General features: G+C 49.9%; 1 protein-coding gene across 3 annotated transcripts in view; it reads right to left on the bottom strand.

The window, feature by feature from the left end:
- AACS (acetoacetyl-CoA synthetase) overlaps positions 1-18,811 on the bottom strand; it is a 59,812-nt gene that overhangs the window by 18,645 nt on the left and 22,356 nt on the right. For all 3 annotated transcript variants that reach the window (XM_070627286.1, XM_070627289.1, XM_070627288.1), the window contains exons 6-9: positions 16,294-16,408; positions 16,025-16,106; positions 12,743-12,890; positions 1,954-2,034 (exon numbers count right to left, since the gene is read on the bottom strand). In XM_070627286.1, the coding sequence (XP_070483387.1) occupies positions 1,954-2,034; positions 12,743-12,890; positions 16,025-16,106; positions 16,294-16,408 (426 nt within the window). The remainder of the gene's footprint in view (positions 1-1,953; positions 2,035-12,742; positions 12,891-16,024; positions 16,107-16,293; positions 16,409-18,811) is intronic.

The raw sequence follows: 18,811 nt of genomic DNA, 5'->3' as shown, positions 1-18,811 counted from the left end.
ACTTGGCCATCAGCGCCGCTGCTGGGCTTTTGAATCCAAAGCGAGACTTGGCGGACACTGCGGGCCGCGGTTCTGCAGGAAAGGGCTCCGGCCTGGCGGTGCCCGGGACCACCGTCCTGCACATGGGCAGTGGGTGCAGGGTCTGGGAGAACCCTGCAGCTGGAAGAAACCCAAGTCACTGCCTAAGCCCCCAGTCTACAGCTGGGAGCACAGAGAGATGCAGCAACCCACCCCTGGTCACACGGCCAGAGCACTCTCAGGCTCCAGTCCTGTCTGCTTGGTCCCGGGGTCTGTCCCAGGGGCACAGCCAGGGCCGGGGCATGAGCATCACAGGATGGGGACACACCTCCAGCATCCTGTTCCCTTAAAAACTCCGTGCGGAATCGTCATCCAGGGAGCGGAACCTCCTGATATTTGCGGTCTCGGAAAAAGCCGATTCTGAGTTTTTTTCCCTTGGGTGGAGACCCCACGTCCTTCAACTTGTCCTAAGCTCTCATCTTTCAGCATCGGCAACGTTAGGAACATCTCCAACCCCTGGAACCCAGGCTTTGGTCTGAGGACACGTATTCCCCACTAAACGTGTCACTGCGCTGGAGGCTGGACCCCCCACCCTGTTCTACCATCCGTCCCAGTGACGTCGGACACAGAGGGGACTCGTGGTCATCAGCTTCTGCTACGTCTGTCTGCATTCCTTGGCCACCTGAGACCCCTTCCTTACGTGGGGGATGCTCCAGCCTTCGCAGGATTCTGAGACACACACTTCAGGGAGAAGCTGAGGGTCAGACGTCTGCCTGCCAGCTTCAGGGGGCCGGGCAGAGGCGCAGGCTCAGGGGAGCAGGGGCCGCACGCTGCTCTCCGGGCCTGGGTCTCCCTGTGGGGGCGGCTCTGGTCTCCCTGGGCAGCCTCCCTCTGGCCCCCGCTGGTCTCCTTGCCTGGATCCCCAGCTGCTGCAGTAACTGAGCAGCTCATGCATTTCCTGTCACTGCTGTTGTGAGAAACTGCCACAAACTTCGTGGCCTAAAACAACACAAATTTATAATCTGAAAGTTCTGGGGGTCAGAAGTCCCAGATCGAGGTGTCAGCGGGCTGCGTTCCTTCTGGAGGCTCACGGCGGGCAGCTCTTTGCCTTTTCCAGCTTCTAGAGGCCGCCTGCATTCCTTGGCTCATGGCCCCATGTCGCTCCGACTTCTGCTTCTGTCGTTACAGCTCCTCTGACTCTGAGCCTCCTGCCTCCTCTTATAAGGGCCCGTGACCGCACTGGGCCACCTGGATAACCCAGCGCCATCTCCGCACCTCAAGACCCTTAACTGAACCACACCGGCAAAGCCACGTAAGGTCATGATTCACAGCTCTGGGAATTAGGACATGGACATCTTTGGGGACCATTATTCTGCCTCCCACACCACCCAACGGCCTTCCAATAAACCACTCTTCTGTTGGCATCGGTCAGAGTCACTTTCCGCTGTGCAGCTAAGACCTGACGATCCTCCCGCCATCTTGGGTGGCTCCTGTCCTGCTGGCTGAATGGCAGATCTCAGCCACGAGCCTCGGGGCTCAGAGACCGAATCACTAGGCAGTCTCCTTGGTCTCTAGAGTTCCCCAGTGCACTGCGTCTCCCAGAGGCAACCGGGGTCCGCGGGGAGTACAGGCCAAATCAAGGAGCGAGGATGCGGGCCCGAGACTCCAGTGGGCAGCGGGACAGGGGGAGGCAGGGCCGGAGTGAGGGCTGAGGGATAGGACCATCGGCAGGAGCCGCTGCGCATGCACAGCCTGGGGCCTCCTGTGCTTCCTGCTATTAACACATGCGACCGGGGAGAGGCGGGAAGACAGAGCAGAGAGGCCCAAAGCCTGGGGACCCGGAGGGAGCAAAGTGACCAGGGAGGGACACATGCCCGGGGCGGGGGGGCCGCCACCCAGCACACCCCCTCCCTTCACACCTCGGGACCCACTCACCGTGGTGTAATACAAGATGATGTCGCTGCTGGTCGTGTTGCCATGAAGAATGTGCTCCTTCAGGTGCTGGAGGAGGGTGCCCTGGGGAGAGGCGAGAGACGGTGAGCCAGCGGCCTCCTCCGCAGGCACCTGTACCAGGCACAAAAGGCACAGACGCTCTGCCCGGGGGAGGCAAAGTAAATCTCCCTTTCCTTTCCAGAGGAAGCAGATTTTTGAGCATCGTCACCTGGATGAGCAATGCTCCTGCCACCTGATCCCTGAGAGTCACTGAGGACCCGAGGGGAAGCCTCTGACAGCTCCTGCCGGCTGGCGAGCTCTGGGCTTCAGAGAGCTCGGGAGCACCAGGGGACCCCCAACCTCAGGCGAAGGGGAGTGAAGCCTGTCGACAGGGAGTCACAGCTAAAGATAAGGGCGAAGATCGGGGGCTCGGTGCAACAACAGGGTCTCCAGAACAGGGCGCCAGCTCGGGGCAGACGGGGAAGGCAGAGGGCCGAGCAAGACTGTCACAGGGACTCAGGGCCACTGCTGCATCTGCAGCTCTGCGGGCCTCGGGGCAGAGCTCAGGGACGCCTCAGCCAAGGGGCGGCACGAGACCCTGCTTTCAGCTCAAACAAACGCCTAGGCAGACCCCCACCCTCCTACCCCTACACACTGTGTATTATTTTTTAATTCTAATGTTTAATGGGCAGTCTATTCACGTGGTCCAAAACTCTAAAGCACATACCATGAAAAGCCTGCACTCTCTCTGCCCCACACCAGTTCCCCCAAGGCTCCCAGTGACTCAGTTTCCTGCGTCTCTTGCCCGGGTGGGTCCTTGCCTATCAGCATCTATTGATTTATGCTGGTTTTCTATCTGGACGTGTCGTCCTGCACTTCGCTGTTCCCACTTACCAGACCTTGGAGCTCTTCATCAGGACCCAGAGGCTTGCTCACGGTTTCTTGACAGCTAGCTGCATAGTATTTTCCAGGGCCCAGACTCACTCAGTCCAAACAATTCTCTGTCTGTCTGTGGCTGACAGCGGGCCAGGGACAGGAAGCTCCCCATCACTGAGCACGATCCAGAAAGCAGCACAAGGGGCTCTACACCAGCCACATAATCACTCTCTGCCTCAGTTTCCCTTCTTTACAATGCATCTCACACACGATCCTTGAAGGATGCTGCCCTTCCGAGGCACAACAGACCAGACCACTGCATTTGGCCTCGTCTGCAGATGACAGCACCTGGCTGAGGGCACCGGTGGCCCTGTTTGTTTAGGGACGATGCAGGCTGAAGCAAGGACCCAGCCTTTACGACCCTCTGGGTAAACGAGAGAAACAAAACAAGCCAATAGGAGAAGATAATCCCTTTAAAAGCTCAACAGAAACAATTCTACCCAACAAACTCTCTAATCGAAGAGCCAGAACTCCTATTCCAGAGTCTGTCCCAAAAGGCCCACCACCACCAGGCAGGGAGAGGCCACCCCTGTGACAGGCCACGCCCAGGCCTGCGGAAGGCAGTGGGGGGCTACGGGGAGGGACAGGCCCCTTCTGAGGGCTCCCTTGGGTCACCTCCAGCCTCCAGGAGCTGCGTCTCCAGTGGGTTTATCAAGAGGGCATCGGGGGTCAGGGACGGCCTCCCCCCACCCAGGGCAGGCACGGGCTCCCATGGAAAGTCCCACGACACACACTGTTCTCACTCGGGGTGAGACGATTTGGGGACGACAAACGTTTCAGGAACACTCTCAGTGAAACTAAATGTTCACACGGCAAATCCACTGCAAGGACTGGGGGCTCCCCGATGACACAAACCTGGGACAATGCCCCTCCCCCTGTCCTTTGTGTGTGCGTGTGAGGAAGACCAGCCCTGAGCTAACATCTGTGCCAGTCCTCCTCTATTCTTCTGTATGTGGGCCACCTCCACAGCGTGGCTGGTGAGTGGAGTAGGTCCAAACTCGGGATCCGAACCCAGGCCGCCAAAGCGGAGGACGTGGAACTTTAACAACTCGGCCATGGGGCCTGGCCCCATTGTCTTTTTTCCTTAAAATCAGCATTTAATTTAAATCTGCTTCTTCACCTATAGGATCTGCTCCAGCGCGGCCTGTTTGTAGCCCACGTCTGTTCATCTGTCCATCATCCTCAGCCTCTGCAGGAGCTTCGCTTCTCCCTCAGGGATCTCTCGGTACGAATCTGAACAACTCACATGAGTTGTTCCCTTAATTTTCCAGTGTTTATGGCCGCATCTCAGGGTAAGGAAGTGGGAGCAGCTTTCATGGGTCTCAAGCAAGATCAGCAATAAAGGAGGAGGGAAGCTGCTTTCTTAGAGATTTCAGACTCAGAAAATGCAAACCAGCCAACAGCAAACCAGGCACACAGCCTCCCCACCCCTGATAAACCGGGGGGACCGCGGCAGGCCCATCGCTGTGGCCCTTCACGGTAACTCCTGAAAATGGGAAGTGCTCAGTCACTTCTCTGAGATGCAAGAGCCCAGCGAACACAGAATAAGTATACCTCTTCCCGATTTCCCCATACTCTAAATATACCATTCACGATGACTTTATGAGCACGCTACATTGTATCTAACACGTTATGTTCCTCTCCTAAAAAAGGGACATGCGCTATGCAAAAAAGCACTAAAAATAAAAGTACACTTAGACATTTCAACCTCTCCTAAAATGTCTGCTGCTTTGCCACACACCCCACCCTTGTCTGCAAGGTTTCTAAAAATGCTCATCTCTACGTCTTGTTGTAACAGGCCTTTGACCGGCGGCCCAGGGCTCTCCAGGGAACACGTGATCCCGGCAGCCACAGTGAACGGCACCTCAGACTCTGCCCGCCCCGACCTGATGAATGAAGTAGGGTGGTTCCGCTCCTAGGAAAAGGCAGCGCAGTGCAGCCAGTCTTACTTCCAGAAATACAGCCTTTCGCCCCTGGACATCCTCCCTCCCTCATGCCCCGTGGTCTCCCAAGAAGTCGCCAGCTGTGCACTGACAGGCTCTCATGTATCTGTTATATTTCATAACCTGCACTCAGACCTACCATGAGGAAACATGAGACAAATCCAAAGAGAGCCGTCCTGCAAGACCAGGAACCTGGAGTCCTCAAAAATGTCAAAGTCGATTATCGAGTGATGTCAGCATCAAGGGGGAGTGAGCGCTTCCCTTAGACTCTCCCCGCTAAGATACAAAGAAAAGGACATCCATATACCAACAGAACATTCACACAACACAAAAGATGTCTGAGAGACCCACGCAGCCATACGTCTGAAGGTGGAGGTGCTGGACCCCCAGAGGAAGTGGAAGGAGGCAAGGGGATCTCCTCTCCCTCCCCCAGTGGCAGGATCCAGGGTCTGGATGAAATGGCTCAGAGAGCAGAGGAGGGAGGGGCGGCCCTCCACAAAACAACCTTCTCTCTCCAAGTCCCTCACAGCCCTTGGGAAAGCCCCACACAGAGGAGACTAAGCTACTGTGGGGGTGACTTCATCAAGCCAACGCCCCAGGAGAGCAGACAGCAAGGGCAGAGCAAGAATGTCCCGAGGATCGCACAGGTGAAAGAAAGTGCCTCTCGCCCTGCCTGGTGCCCCAGCTCAGCTGGATGGCCAGAGCCCGCACAGAGAGAAGAGCAGCAGCTGTGAGCAAGTGAGGCACAGATCACGGTGGGCTCAGAAAACACAGTTCTTGACCCCCACCCGGTGGCGGCCGGTGGAAGCTGCAACGAGATAATGTCACTATGCAGAGGCACAAATCCATACCTCAAACAGTATGAAAAAATATATTAAAACTCCAGACCAGAAGGAAAATGACAAGCACCCAGAAAACAATCCTGAAGGCACAGAAATTTATAATCTAAATGTCAGAAAATTCAAAATAGCTATCAAAAATACTCAAGTTACAACCAAATATAGATAGACAGTTCAATGAAATCAGGAGCTTCTTCACAAAAGAGATTGGAACTATAAAGAAAAGCCAATCAGAAATGTTGGAGATGAAAACACAATCGATCAGATAAAGAAAAATCTGGACTCCTGAAACAATAGAGCTGATATTACAGAGGACAGAATTAGCAATTTAGAGGACAGAAACATAGAAATGCTTCACGTGGAAGAGGAGAAAGAACTAAGACTAAAAAGAAACGAAGCAATTCTCCGAGAAATATCTGACTCAATTAGGAAATGCAACATAAGGGTTATAGGTATTCCAGAGGGAGAAGACAGGGAGAATGCAGCAGAAAGCTTGTTGAAAGAAATAATAGCTGAGAACTTCCCAAACCTGGGGAAGAGGCCGGAAAAACAAGTGAAAGAAGCTAGCAGATCTCCTAACTACATTCAGTTAAACAGACCTTCTCAAACACATATATTAGTAAAGCTGGCAAAAGTCAACGACAAAGAAAAATTATTAAGGGAAGTCAGGCAGAAGAAAGTACCTTACAAAGGAATCCCTGTTAGGCTTTCAGTGCATTTCTCAGCAGAAATCTTACAGGCTAGGGGAGAGTGGAATGATATATTCAAAATTCTGAAAGGCAAAACTTTCAGCCAAGAATAGCGTATCCAGCAAAAATATCCTTCGGATATGATGGAGAAATAAAAACATTCCCAAATAAACAAAAGCTAAAGGAGTTCCTCGCCACAAGACTCCCCCACACACACAAAAACTCCTCAAGAAGGCCCTCATACCTGAAAAAAAAAAAGAAAGGAGTGGGCCAGCCCTGTGGCCAAGTGGTTAAGTTCGCATGCTCTGCTTTGGGGGCCCAGGGTTTCGCTGGTTTGCATCCTGGGTGTGGACATGGTACCGCTCATCAGGCCATGCTGAGGCAGCGTCCCACATGCCACAACCAGAAGGACCTACAAGTAAAAATACACAACTATGTACTGGGGGGATTTGGGGAGAAAAAGCAGGAAAAAAAAAAAAGAAGATTGGCAACAGTTGTCAACTCAGGTGCCACTCTTTAAAATAAAAAGGAAAAGAAAGGAGTTACAAAGCCTTGAGCAAGGATATAAATAGGTAGACAAAATCAGAAAATTACAGCTCTCTAAACAGGTTAGCAAACAATTATAAGATAAAGGGAAGGAAAACACCAAAAACAAATATAATCTCATCATTTTGACCACAAACTCACACACAAGATGGAATAAGCTGTGAGAAGAATAACTTCGAAGGAGAAGAGGAAAGGGGTGGAATCAGCTTAGACTAAGGAAATAAGCAGCTATCGGGAAATGGACTATCTCATCCATGAGATTTTTTATACAGACCTCATGGTAAACACTAAACAAATAATCAGAACAAGAGACACAAATGATAAACAAAGAGAAAACTAAGAAAACCATCATAGAAAGCTACCTAACTGAATTGGTAGCCTGAAATATATGGGAAGGGAAACAAAGGAAATGCAGAAAAACCGGAAAATGAGCAATAAAACGGCAGCACTAAGCCCTCGTCTATCAATAATCACTCTAAATGTAAATGGGTGGAATTCTCCAATCAAAAGACACTGAGTAGCAAGACGGATTAAAAAACAAGACCCAACAATATGCTGTCTCCAGGAAACACACCTCAGCTCTAAAGACAAACATAAGCTCAGAGTGAAGGGATGGAAGAAAATATTCCAAGCTAATGGCAAATAGAAGAAAGCAGGTGTTGCCATACTTATATCAGACAAAGCAGACTTCAAGATAAAACAGGTAATGGGAGCCAAGGAGGGGCAGTATATAATGATAAAAGGGACACTCCACCAAGAGGACGTAACACTTATACTTACCTATGCACCCAACACAGGGGCACCAAAGCACATAAAGCAACTATTAACAGCCCTAAAAGGAGATACTAATAACAACACAATGAAAGTAGGGAACCTGAACACCCCTCTTACATCAATGGAGAGATCATCCAGACAGAAAGCCAACGAGTAAATTGTAGATTTAAAAGAAAAACTAGACCAGATGGACTTTATAGATATAGAGAGAACACTCCATTGAAAAACAGCAAAATATACATCCTTCTCAAGCGCACACGGAACATCCTCAAGGACAGATCATATGCTGGGAAACAAGGCAAGCCTCAATAAACTTGAGAAGATTGAAATCATATCAAGCATCTTTTCTGATCATGCTGCTATGAAACTAGGAATCAAGCACAAGAAAAAAGCTGGGAAAGGGACAAAGATGTGGAGACTAAACCACACACTGCTGAAAAACCAATAGACCATTAAATAAACTAAAGGAGAAATCAAAAAAAAAAATGGAGACAAACGAATATGAAAATACACCATACCAACTCACACGGGTGCAGCAAAAGCCGTCCTAAGAGGGAAATTCATAGCACTACAGGCCCACCTTACAAGCAGGAAAAATCTCAAACAAGCGATCTTAAACTACACCTAACAGACTTAGAAAAAGAAGAACAAACAAAGCCCAAAGTCAGCAGAAGGAGGGAAATAATAAAAATCAGAGCAGAAATAAATTAAATTGAAACAAAAATAAATAGTAGTAAAGATCAATGAAACAAAGAGCAGGTTCTTTGAGAAGATAAACGAAATCGACAAACCCTTAGCCAGACTCACCAAGAAAAAAAGAGAGAAGGCTCAAATAAATAAAATTAGAAATTAAAGAGGAGAAATTGCAACAGATACCACAGAAATACAAAGGATTATAAGAGAATATTATGAAAAACTATATGCCAACAAATTAGACAATCTAGAAGAAATGGATAAATTCTTACATTCATGCAACCTACCAAAACTGAATCAGGAAGAAATAGAGCATCTGAGTAGACCAATCACAAGTAAAGAGATTGAAACAGTAATCAAAACCTCCCAAAAAATAAAAGTCCAGGACCAGATGGCTTCTCTGAAGAATTCTACCAAACATTCAAAGAAGATTTAATACCTATCCTTCTCAAACTCTTCCAAAAATTGAGGAAGACAGAAGACTTCCTAACTCATTCTATGAGGCCAACATCACCCTGATCCCAAAGTTCGACAAGGACAACACAGAGAAGGAAAATTACAGGCCAATACTGGGGATGAACATAGATGCAAAAATCCTCAACAAAACATTGGCAAACTGAATACAGCAATACAATGAAAAGATTATACACCATGATCAAGTGGGATTCATACCAGGGACACAGGGATGGTTCAACATCTACAAATCAATCAATGTGATACAGCACATTAACAAAATGAGGAATAAAAACTACACGGTCATCTCAATAGATGCAGAAAAAGCATTTGACAAGATCCAACAACCATTTATGATAAAAAAAACCTCTCAATAAAATGGGTATAGAAGGAAAGTACCTCAACATAATAAAGGCCAAACATGACAAACCCACAGCCAACATCATACTCAATGAGGAAAAACTGAAAGCCATCCCTCTGAGAACAGGAACAAGACAAGGGTGCCCAATATCACCACTCTTATCAACATACTGCTGGAGGTTTGGGTCAGAGAAATTAGGCAAGAAAAAGAAAGAAAAGGAATCCAAATAGGCAATGAAGAAGCAAAACTCTTGCTGTTTGCAGACGACATGATTTTAGAGAGAGAAGACCTTAAAGAATCCATCAGAAAATTATTAGAAATAATCAACTACAGCAAAGTTACAGGGTACAAAATCAACTTACAAAAATCAGTTCTATTTCTACATTCTAAAAACAAGCTAACAGAAAGAGAACTCAAGAATACAATCCCATTTACAATCACAACAAAAAAGAATAAAATATCTAGGAATAAACTTAACCAAGGAGGTCAAAGACCTATACAACGAAAAGTGTAAGACATTACTGGAAGAAATCGATGATGATGTAAAGAAATGGAGAGAGATTCCATGCACATGGATCCTAAATTTCATATGGGGTAACAAAAGACCTCGAATAGCTAAAGCGATCCTGAGAAAATAGAACAAAGCTGGAGGCATCACAATCCCTGACTTCAAAATATGCTACAAAGCTACAGTAATCAAAACAGCATGGCACTGGTACCAACAGACACACAGATCAATGGAACAGAACTAAAAGCCCAGAAATAAAACCACACATCTACGGACAGCTAATCTTCAACAAAGGAGCTAAGAATATACAATGGAGAAAGGAAAGTCTCTTCAACAAATGGTGCTGGGAAAACTAGACAGCGAAATGCAAAAGAATGAAAGTACACTATTATTTTTCACCACACACAAAAATTAACTCAAAATGGATCAAAGACTTGAAGGTAAGACATGAAACCTTAAAACTCTTAGCAGAAAATATAGGCAACACACTCTTTGACATGGGTCTTAGAGGGATCTTATCGAATACCATGTCTGCTCGGAAAAGGAAAACAAAAGCAAAATAAACAAATGGGATTTCATCAGACCAAAGAGCTTCTGCAAGGCAAAGGAAACCAGGAACACAACAAAAGGACAACTCACTGACTGGGAAAAAATATTTGCAAATCATATATCCAACAAGGGGTTAATCTCTGTAATACATAAAGAACTCAGCTCAACAACAAAAAAACAAACAAGCCAATCAAAAAACAGGCAGAGGATATAACAGACATTTCTCCAGAGAAGATATACAGATGGCCAACAGGCACATGAAACGATGCTCAATATGACTATTCAACAGGGAAACGCAAATCAAAACTATACTAAGATATCACCATATACCCATTAGAATGGCTATTATCACCAAGACAAAAAATAACAAATGTTGGAGAGGATATGGAAAAAAAGGAATCCTCATACACTGCTGGTGGGAATGCAAACTGATGAAGCCACTATCGAAAACAGTATGGAGATTTCTCAAAAAATTAAAAATAGAAATACGTGACCCAGCTATCCCATTACTGGGTATTTATCCAAAGAACTTGAAATCAACAATTCAAAGAGACTTATGCACCCCGATGTTCACTTCAGCATTGTTCACAATAGCCAAGATGTGGAAGCAACCCAGTGCCCATCGACTGATGATCAGATAAAGAAGGTGTGGTATAGCTATACAATGGAATATTACTCAGCCATAAAAAAGACAAAATCATCCATTTGCAACAACATGGACGGACCTTGAGGTATTATGTTAAGTGAAATAAGCCAGACAGAGAAAGACAGACAGTATGTGATTTCACTCATATGTGGAAGATAAACACACGCACAGAGAACAGTTCAGTGGTTACAGGGGGAAGGGGCTTGGGGATGGGTACGGGGGGTGAAGGGGCGTATTTCTATGGGGACTGACAAATAACAATGCACAACCGAAATTTCAGAATGTTATAAACTATTATGACCTCAATTTTTAAAAAAACAACAACAAAATGTCAAAGTCATGGGAGAGAAAGGGAGGCCGAGGAGCTGCTCCAGCGAAGGGCTCTAGAGAGGGGACAGCTGAGCGCCGTGTGGCCAGCACCACTGCAGGACGCTGGAGCACTGGCTGCAGGTTAGGTGACCGTGTCGCACCAGCGTGACTCCGCTGAGGTGATGACCACACGACGGTTCTGTAAGAGGACGTTCCTGTCCCGGGAGACGCTGCTGGAGTGTTGGGTGAAGGGTGAAGATGTCTCAGCGTACTCTCGAAGGGTCAGCAAAAAGCAAAATAATGGTAACAATCTGTGCACATACATAGAGGGAGATGAAGCAGAAGAGCCTTTCAAGAAAGTGTGAAAAATGTGAGAGAGAGAATACTAATGACAGGTGAGCCTGGTGAAGCCCCGGGAGCTCCTCATGCTGTTCCTGTAGCTTTTCCACAGGCTTGAAATGTGTTCAACATAAAAGGCTGCAGTCACTAATCTCTATGTATAAAATCTAGTACTTTGCAGATATGTATTATTTCAGGTGCTTTAATAAAGATGGACTTTTGATTAAATAAATAGAAAAATGGAAAAGTATGTGCTGTGGGCTGAATTGTGCTCCCCCAACATTCATGCTGAAGCCCTAAGGCCCAGGACCTCAGAACGTGACTGTATTTGGAGATGGGGCCTTTGAAGAGGTGAGTAAGTTAAAATGAGGCCCTCAGGGTGGGCCCTCACCCAGTCTGACTGATGTCCTTATAAAAAGAGGAAGTTTAGAACCAAAGAGACAGTACAGACGCACACAAGGTAAAGAGCAGGTGACGAGGACACAGTGAGAAGACGGCCATCTGTGAGCCAAGGAGAGCGGCTCAGGGGAAACCAACCTGCCCACACCGGGTCTTGCAATTCCAACCTCCAGAACTGCGAGCAAATCCATTCCTGTGGCTTAAGCTGCCCGGTCTGTGCTATTTGTTACGGTGGCCCGAGAGGACTCACACTGCACGGTGAGCTCTTCCCCAGTTAACTGCACTTGAACAGAACCTCGTGGCTTTCAATTTTTTTGACCACAACCCACAGTCAGAAATAAGTTACGATGCCCTCCAGCATATGCACACATCCATATACGCACTTAGATATTGACACTTTCACGAAACGATACCAACACCTCTTATAATTGGTGATGCACTGATATTTTCTCTTCTCATCTATTCTGTCTCATTCCTTTTAAAACGTGGGCAGGGCCCATCCATTGAGTTCACAACTCCCTAAGGGGTCACGACCTGCAATGTGAAAGTCACTGGCTGACCCACCGCACGCCTTGCCAGGGTGGTACTGTGCAGCCTCTCCACCCACCACAGTGGGGACAGGCACACAGCAGCACCTGGAACAGCAGTGCCCCACCGCCCGGGCTCGAGCCCAGATATCCACGTGGCTCCCCAACTGAAGAGCGGGCCGCGTGCTGGGACCCGGGGATGGGTGCAGCGTGACTCAGACGCCCGCGGGCAGCGGGGAGCCCCCAGGAGAGGAGAAAGACGGATGGACAGAGAGACCTACCCCTGCAGAATGCACCATGCACTTGGGCGCTCCGGTGGTGCCCGAGGAAAACATGATGAAGAGGGGGTGGCTGAAGGGCAGCTGCTCGAACTCCAGCTGCGGGGGCTGCTCACCCGTCCCGGTTGCAAGAAAATCATCCAGAAACACACTGTGGGCAAAACGCATGGGAAACAAACAGTGAATGCTCAGAAGCCGGATGCGTCTGCTGAGTCCTCCCCGACTAGACTCGGCCGCTGGCTCCCTGACCTTCGACCTCGAGGAGCGCCCGCACTTCGGGTGGGGTGAGATGCTAACCTGGCTTGGCAGCTTTACGGGGGGAGGGAGCAGTCACATCTCACAAATTCATACTAACTGAAGGAAAACCAACTGGAGGAGAGGAAATTTCCACTTGCTCCCTGGGCTCCTGGCAGGCCCGGGGCTGTCTCTGCAGAGACCTTTCAAGTGCTTCAGTCAACACCCTGCAGAAGGACCACTTAGAACTAACACGGCAGCTGTTTGTGTGCACACTCTGCTTGTTTCCACAGCCGCCCGAAGGTTAGCCAGTGGGTCCGAATTATTATCCCCAGGAGGAGGGGGGATGGAGGTGCTGGATGCCTGGGCTTTTCCAGCATGTGAATGTCACAGCAAGAAGGTGGGGCCCAGATCCCCAAACCACCGTTTCCATGAGAGAAAAGCTGCTAGGCAACTATCATGTGTTACTGCATCCGAGGTGTCCCACAGCGAGGCACCAGTATTGTCCAGGAACAGGGAGAACGAAGCCCAGCTACGGGCTGTCGCCTAAGAAATCCGCCCAGCCTCGCCCACACACAGAGCAGGGCCCGTGGCCTGGCGCCACCGAGGTGGCCACATGAGCAGATCTGTTCTCTGAGCTGACACAGGCCCTGGGAAGCCGCAAAGCCCTCTGGGAGAGGTGCTTTCTCTATTTTGAGATCAGCAAAACGTGGATCCCGAAACACTAGCCCTCTCCCTCCACTGGCTTGAAGGGAAAAGAAAGGAAGAAAAATCCTACTGTTTTGACAAATGGAACCTTCTCTCTTCGAAGGAAGGGGGAGAAATCAGTCAAACTCAGCCTGCGGCAAGTGCAAGGGGGACTGCTCTGCAGCACAGAGGCTGGGCACTCAGTGAGGGACTGCGCTGTGCTGCACGGGCGGGCGTCCTAGAGACCAGGATGTCTCCTGGGGGCGGCGCGGTGGTTTAAAAAGGACATGCGAGATGATTCAACCCTGAGCGGCAGACAAACAGCCTCGGCTCCAGAGTGCCAGGAAGATTATTCACTATGGAACCTTCCAGCCAATGAAAGCCCCCCCACCTCCACCTCCACGCGAATCCCGTCTACATGAAAGTGCCTAATCTAAGCGGACACTGCACACAGAGAGAAACCTCTGCTTTCAAACGGCCTGTACATCACAGTCAACAGCAACCACTTTCGTTGCTCTTCTAAAAATGAAAAGCCCATGAGGTGATCCCCCCCAGGTCTCCACACATGGGCACCAACGTGTCTTTAGTTTATCTCTGGCATCCAGCAATCAAAACATGACAACAGTGGGGGTCTAATTCCCAGGGTTTAATGAGGGGCGCTTTTGCATTGCATAAAGCTAAATGAAGTGGCTAATGCAATTCTACTGGATGCTCCCGTTTTATATCATTTACTGATAAAGACACTCAGAAAAATAAAAGCCGCCCACTGTGGGGCCAGCAAACCGGCTGGTTTTCCTCCTGGCCTCTGTGCATCGTGCCCCCATCAATAAAACCCTGGGAGCTGCATTCGCGGCTGCATGAACTAAGACCAGGGCACTGTCATCTGGCTGTAATTTCCCAAAGGGTTCCACAGTCTAGGGCACCAGTCCCAGCCCCTGGGCCCGCCTGTAAGGACCTGCACATCCTGACCTCAACGCTGCAGGGGACAGAGCCCTCTCCAGCCTGTAGCTGTCACCTACTCATAATGACAGACAATATCACTGAGAATTAACTACGTGCACTTGGCTAAGCATTCGTTATTTAATCCTCACAGCCAGCTGGTTATAATCCATATTTTCAGATGGAGAAACCAAGGCACAGAAAGGATAACCACTTGCACAGGGACACACAGCTGAGACCTGACCCTGAGCAGTCTGGCTCGAGACCACGGCCCTCAGGGACAGTCAGTCACTTTGCTGGCAGTACCCTGTGGCTTCTAGAATCCTGGCACACGCAGCTGTTCCCAAACCCTGCTCATCTCTCAAGGTCACCTAGGGTGCCACCTCCTCCAGACCCCACAGAGAAGCAACCACGCTCTTCTCTGAACCCCTGGGCACTTCTGTCCCCCTCTCAGCAAGCACAGCTGTGTCTGCTGGGCCTGGCCATGGCCCATCCTCCTTGCAGGTGTATCTCGTACCTCCCATTCGACTGCAACCCCTCGAGGACAGCACGTACCCTCAGCGCCCCCAGAGAGCACCCGCGGGAAACCACTAAGCCAGGCACCAGCCGCCTGCCTGGCCAAAAAGGCCTCTGCGATCTCCACCTCTCCTCCCCACAGCAGACGCAGGACCCCCGCTGCGTCTGTCAACCACTTCCCCCTGGACTGGAGGGGCCACCCGCTCACGAGGCCCCTGCCCACGGCCCAGACATGAGGCTAAAGGGAAAAGTTTACATGCAAAGGAAAACACACCTGATCTGGGAACTCTTCCCATGACTGCTTCAAGAAAGAGGGAAAGGGTGTGACCCCAGATCTCTGGGAAAAATCCAGCTTTGACCAAACCATACTCCATTTCCTTAATTTCTATTCAACATTAAGATGCTCACAATTCTATTTGGCACTCAAAGCATGTGATGCATCAGCTTGTAAATGTCAGAAAAGCAAAGGAAAATACTATTAGCCAGGGGGACAAAAAGTAGATTCTAAAAGGAAAATGTACACACATGCATGTATGTGTATATGTGTGTATACATGTGCATACACCTATATGTGTACACACATGTGTGCAAATACACGCATGCATGTGTGCACACAGTAATTACCATTTAGAACTGCTGTAGCCGATCTGGGGAGCCAGGCCCCACCACATCGAAGGGATGCCACGCAGGCAGCGTGAGGACACCTGGGACCGCCTCTGTTCTGCACTAACACGCTGGGTGGCCTCAGGGGTTCCCTCTGGGGCCCTCAGGTGCCCACCCACAAGACGATGACCATAACTAAAACCTCCTGCACCTCTAAAACGCGACAGCTCCGAGTGGCAGGAGGCATAGCATCGACTGCGCAGTGGGACCCCCCCACCCCAAAGCTCCAGCACGCGACCTGCTTACCTATTTGGAATCTTTGAGATGTCAATCTTCTCTCTGGAAGTGAAGTAAGGAATGACCACCACTTTCTTCAAGTCTGGTAGTCCTGAAGGGACGGGAGGAGAACACACAAGCTTACAGGACACAGGTACGTAATTGCTGATTATTTTTTTTAACAAAATGTAACAGAATGTAGGGAAGGGACTAGCCGGGGTTCAGGTGTGACTCCTGCGGGGGCTCCAGTCGCTGCCCCCGCCCCCGCCAGCCAGCTGGGACCCCGAGGAGCCACACACCTTTAACGACCTGCTGCAGTTTGTCCATGTGGCCGTGCTCCTTGCCATTGTACACGACGGCCTCCACGGAGAAGATGAGCTTCGGCTGAATTTGAGAAAAGCGGTCCAGCACGCCCTGGAGTGGGAGGGGCGAGTCATCACCGGCCATCCTAAGGCAAACCCCTCAGCAGCCCGGACTGCCGCATCTCAAGGGAAGGAAAAGCAGCACCATCGGCGCACTAGCCACATTCCCGTGTCCCCGTCACTCGTGGACAAGACAGAAAGCCAAGCAAACGCGACATGCACCCGAGAAACGGTCATCACTTCAAGGAGAGCGTCAAATAAAGAAATACCAAAAGGACTCACAGAGTACACGGAAATAGCAAAACCCAGTTCATAAGATGGGAAAATTACAGAGGAAGGTATTTGCACCAAAAAGACTCCCCGCTTCACAGAAAGGCTCCTCCAGCATGTGTGAAGGAGTGTCACCCGCCAAGGAGGCAACCACAGCCCCGAGGAGCGGCTCCCCGCTTTGGTTCTCTTGATGCTCCAAGGGGTTGGTCCTGCCAACCTAACGCATGAACCTACAGACGTGTGCACTAGCAAACAAGCCCCATTTCAAAAAGCAGGCTCACACACCCAGGGGCCCGTTTACGCCACACCTGGAACCGGCCGTCCCACCAAGCCTGCCCCTGGCCCTGAAGCAGACGGGCCTCCCCGTGGCTGCTGAGCTCATTCCTGACCTGATGTGATCTGACACGTGTAGCTCACGACACACTCGACACCACCTGAGTGTGACCCCGCGGGGGACAGGGGACAGCACTCTCAGACAGGTTCTCTCGGTTCCCCTCCCAGCCTCCCGCGTTCATAAAAACGCAGCTGGGAAGGCATCGCCCAGGATGGCTCTTTGGTCCCCTCGCCCGTCAGCCCAGGGCAGCGGTTCAAGGTCGCCCTCAGGTCTACTCCAAGGGCACAGCAGTGAAGCCAGGGGTCTCGACTCTGCTGTGCATCAGAGCCACCTGCGGTGAGACTATTAATTCAGCTCTTTGGGTAACTCAGTAACTGGTCTAGAGTGGGCCAGCCATGGTTTTCAGAGCTCCCCAGGGAGGAGGGAGCAGAGCATGCATCTAAGACGGGGGAGCCCCTCAGAGGGGTCCCAGCAGCGACAGCACCACCTGGGGCCCCAGACCTACTGAATCAGAAACTCTGGGGGTGCCCGGAAATCTGTATTTTCACAAGCCCTCCGGGTGATTCTCACACACAGTGAAATCCGAGACTCTCCTGGCTAAAGGGTCAAGGACTGAGAACCTATTTTCCACACCATCCAGTCTGTGAGACCAGGGGCTGAATCAGCAGAGAGCCGTCGGGAGGAGAAAGCCTTTGCTTCTCCCATCGACCGCGTGCCAATACCGTCCTGGGACCAGCCAGTCAGCGCTCTCTCTGCCTGGAGCCCCGTCTATCAGGGAAAAACAGGGAAACAACGATAAATGTTACTGTTGGCAATCAAAGAGCCCAGGAAAAGAAAAGAAGGAAGGAAGGAACCAAAGGCATAAGGAAAAATTAATGGTGGACTTGATCAATAAAACCAAAATCTTTTTTCCAAAAAATCAATAAACTAAACCTCTTGATAAATCTGATCAAGAAAAAGACACTATTTCTGGCTAACACATACAGAGCGCTTATTCTGTCTCAGGCACGGCCCCAAGCATGCTCAACGTTCACTCCCGTGATGCTCAGAGTAGCTGCGACAGAGCAGTGCGACTGGCCCTGTACTGCAGACCAAGACACCGAGGCAAACAGCCCCATGAAATCAGAGATCTCCCTACTGCAGAAACAGATCAAGGAACGAGAAAACACCACGTTCAATTTTGTTAACAAACTTTGAAATCCAGATGGAGTGGATGATTTCCCAAGAAAACATAAACTATCAAAACTGATCCAAGAAGTAGTGGAACGGCTAGAAGGAACCGGGGAGAAGAAACGGTGGAAGGCCCACCTCCTCACAGCGGCACCAGGGTGACCCGAGCTGCAGGCAAGGGCCGCCGACGTCCGCAGACCAGAACGCTCCTCTAGCGCGAACCGCCACAGAGACGGGGCAAGACGGGGACACACAACAGGACGCGGGATCGCAGACCAGTGTAACTTACCACCCCAACAGGGTAGGGGAACAAATCACAGGACTACCTGAAAGCTCTCAATAAAACGCAACATCCTTTCCTCGCAAAAAGCTGTAATAAGCTGGAAACTTTCTCACTGACAAAAAGCATGTAGCAGAAACGATGGTAAAAGACCAGAACGCCCTGGAAAGACAGGACGCCAGCTCCCGGCCCTGTCCACAGCGTGGGAAATGCGAGGCTGGAAGGAAACAACCGCCTGCCCGCGCAGACAGTGGGAACGGCCAGCAGAAAATCCATGAGAATCACCAGAAAAACCATCAGGCTAACCCACATTAGGCAGGGTGGCCATGGAGAAACTCAATACACAAAATAAATAGCGTTCTTAAACCCCAGGGTTCTGAGACAGCCTGAGAGGCCTTGGT

The sequence above is a fragment of the Equus przewalskii genome, chromosome 7, assembly GCF_037783145.1.
Source record: "Equus przewalskii isolate Varuska chromosome 7, EquPr2, whole genome shotgun sequence".
Classification (NCBI taxonomy): Eukaryota; Metazoa; Chordata; class Mammalia; order Perissodactyla; family Equidae; genus Equus; species Equus przewalskii.
This window is presented reverse-complemented; position numbering and strand designations above follow the sequence as displayed.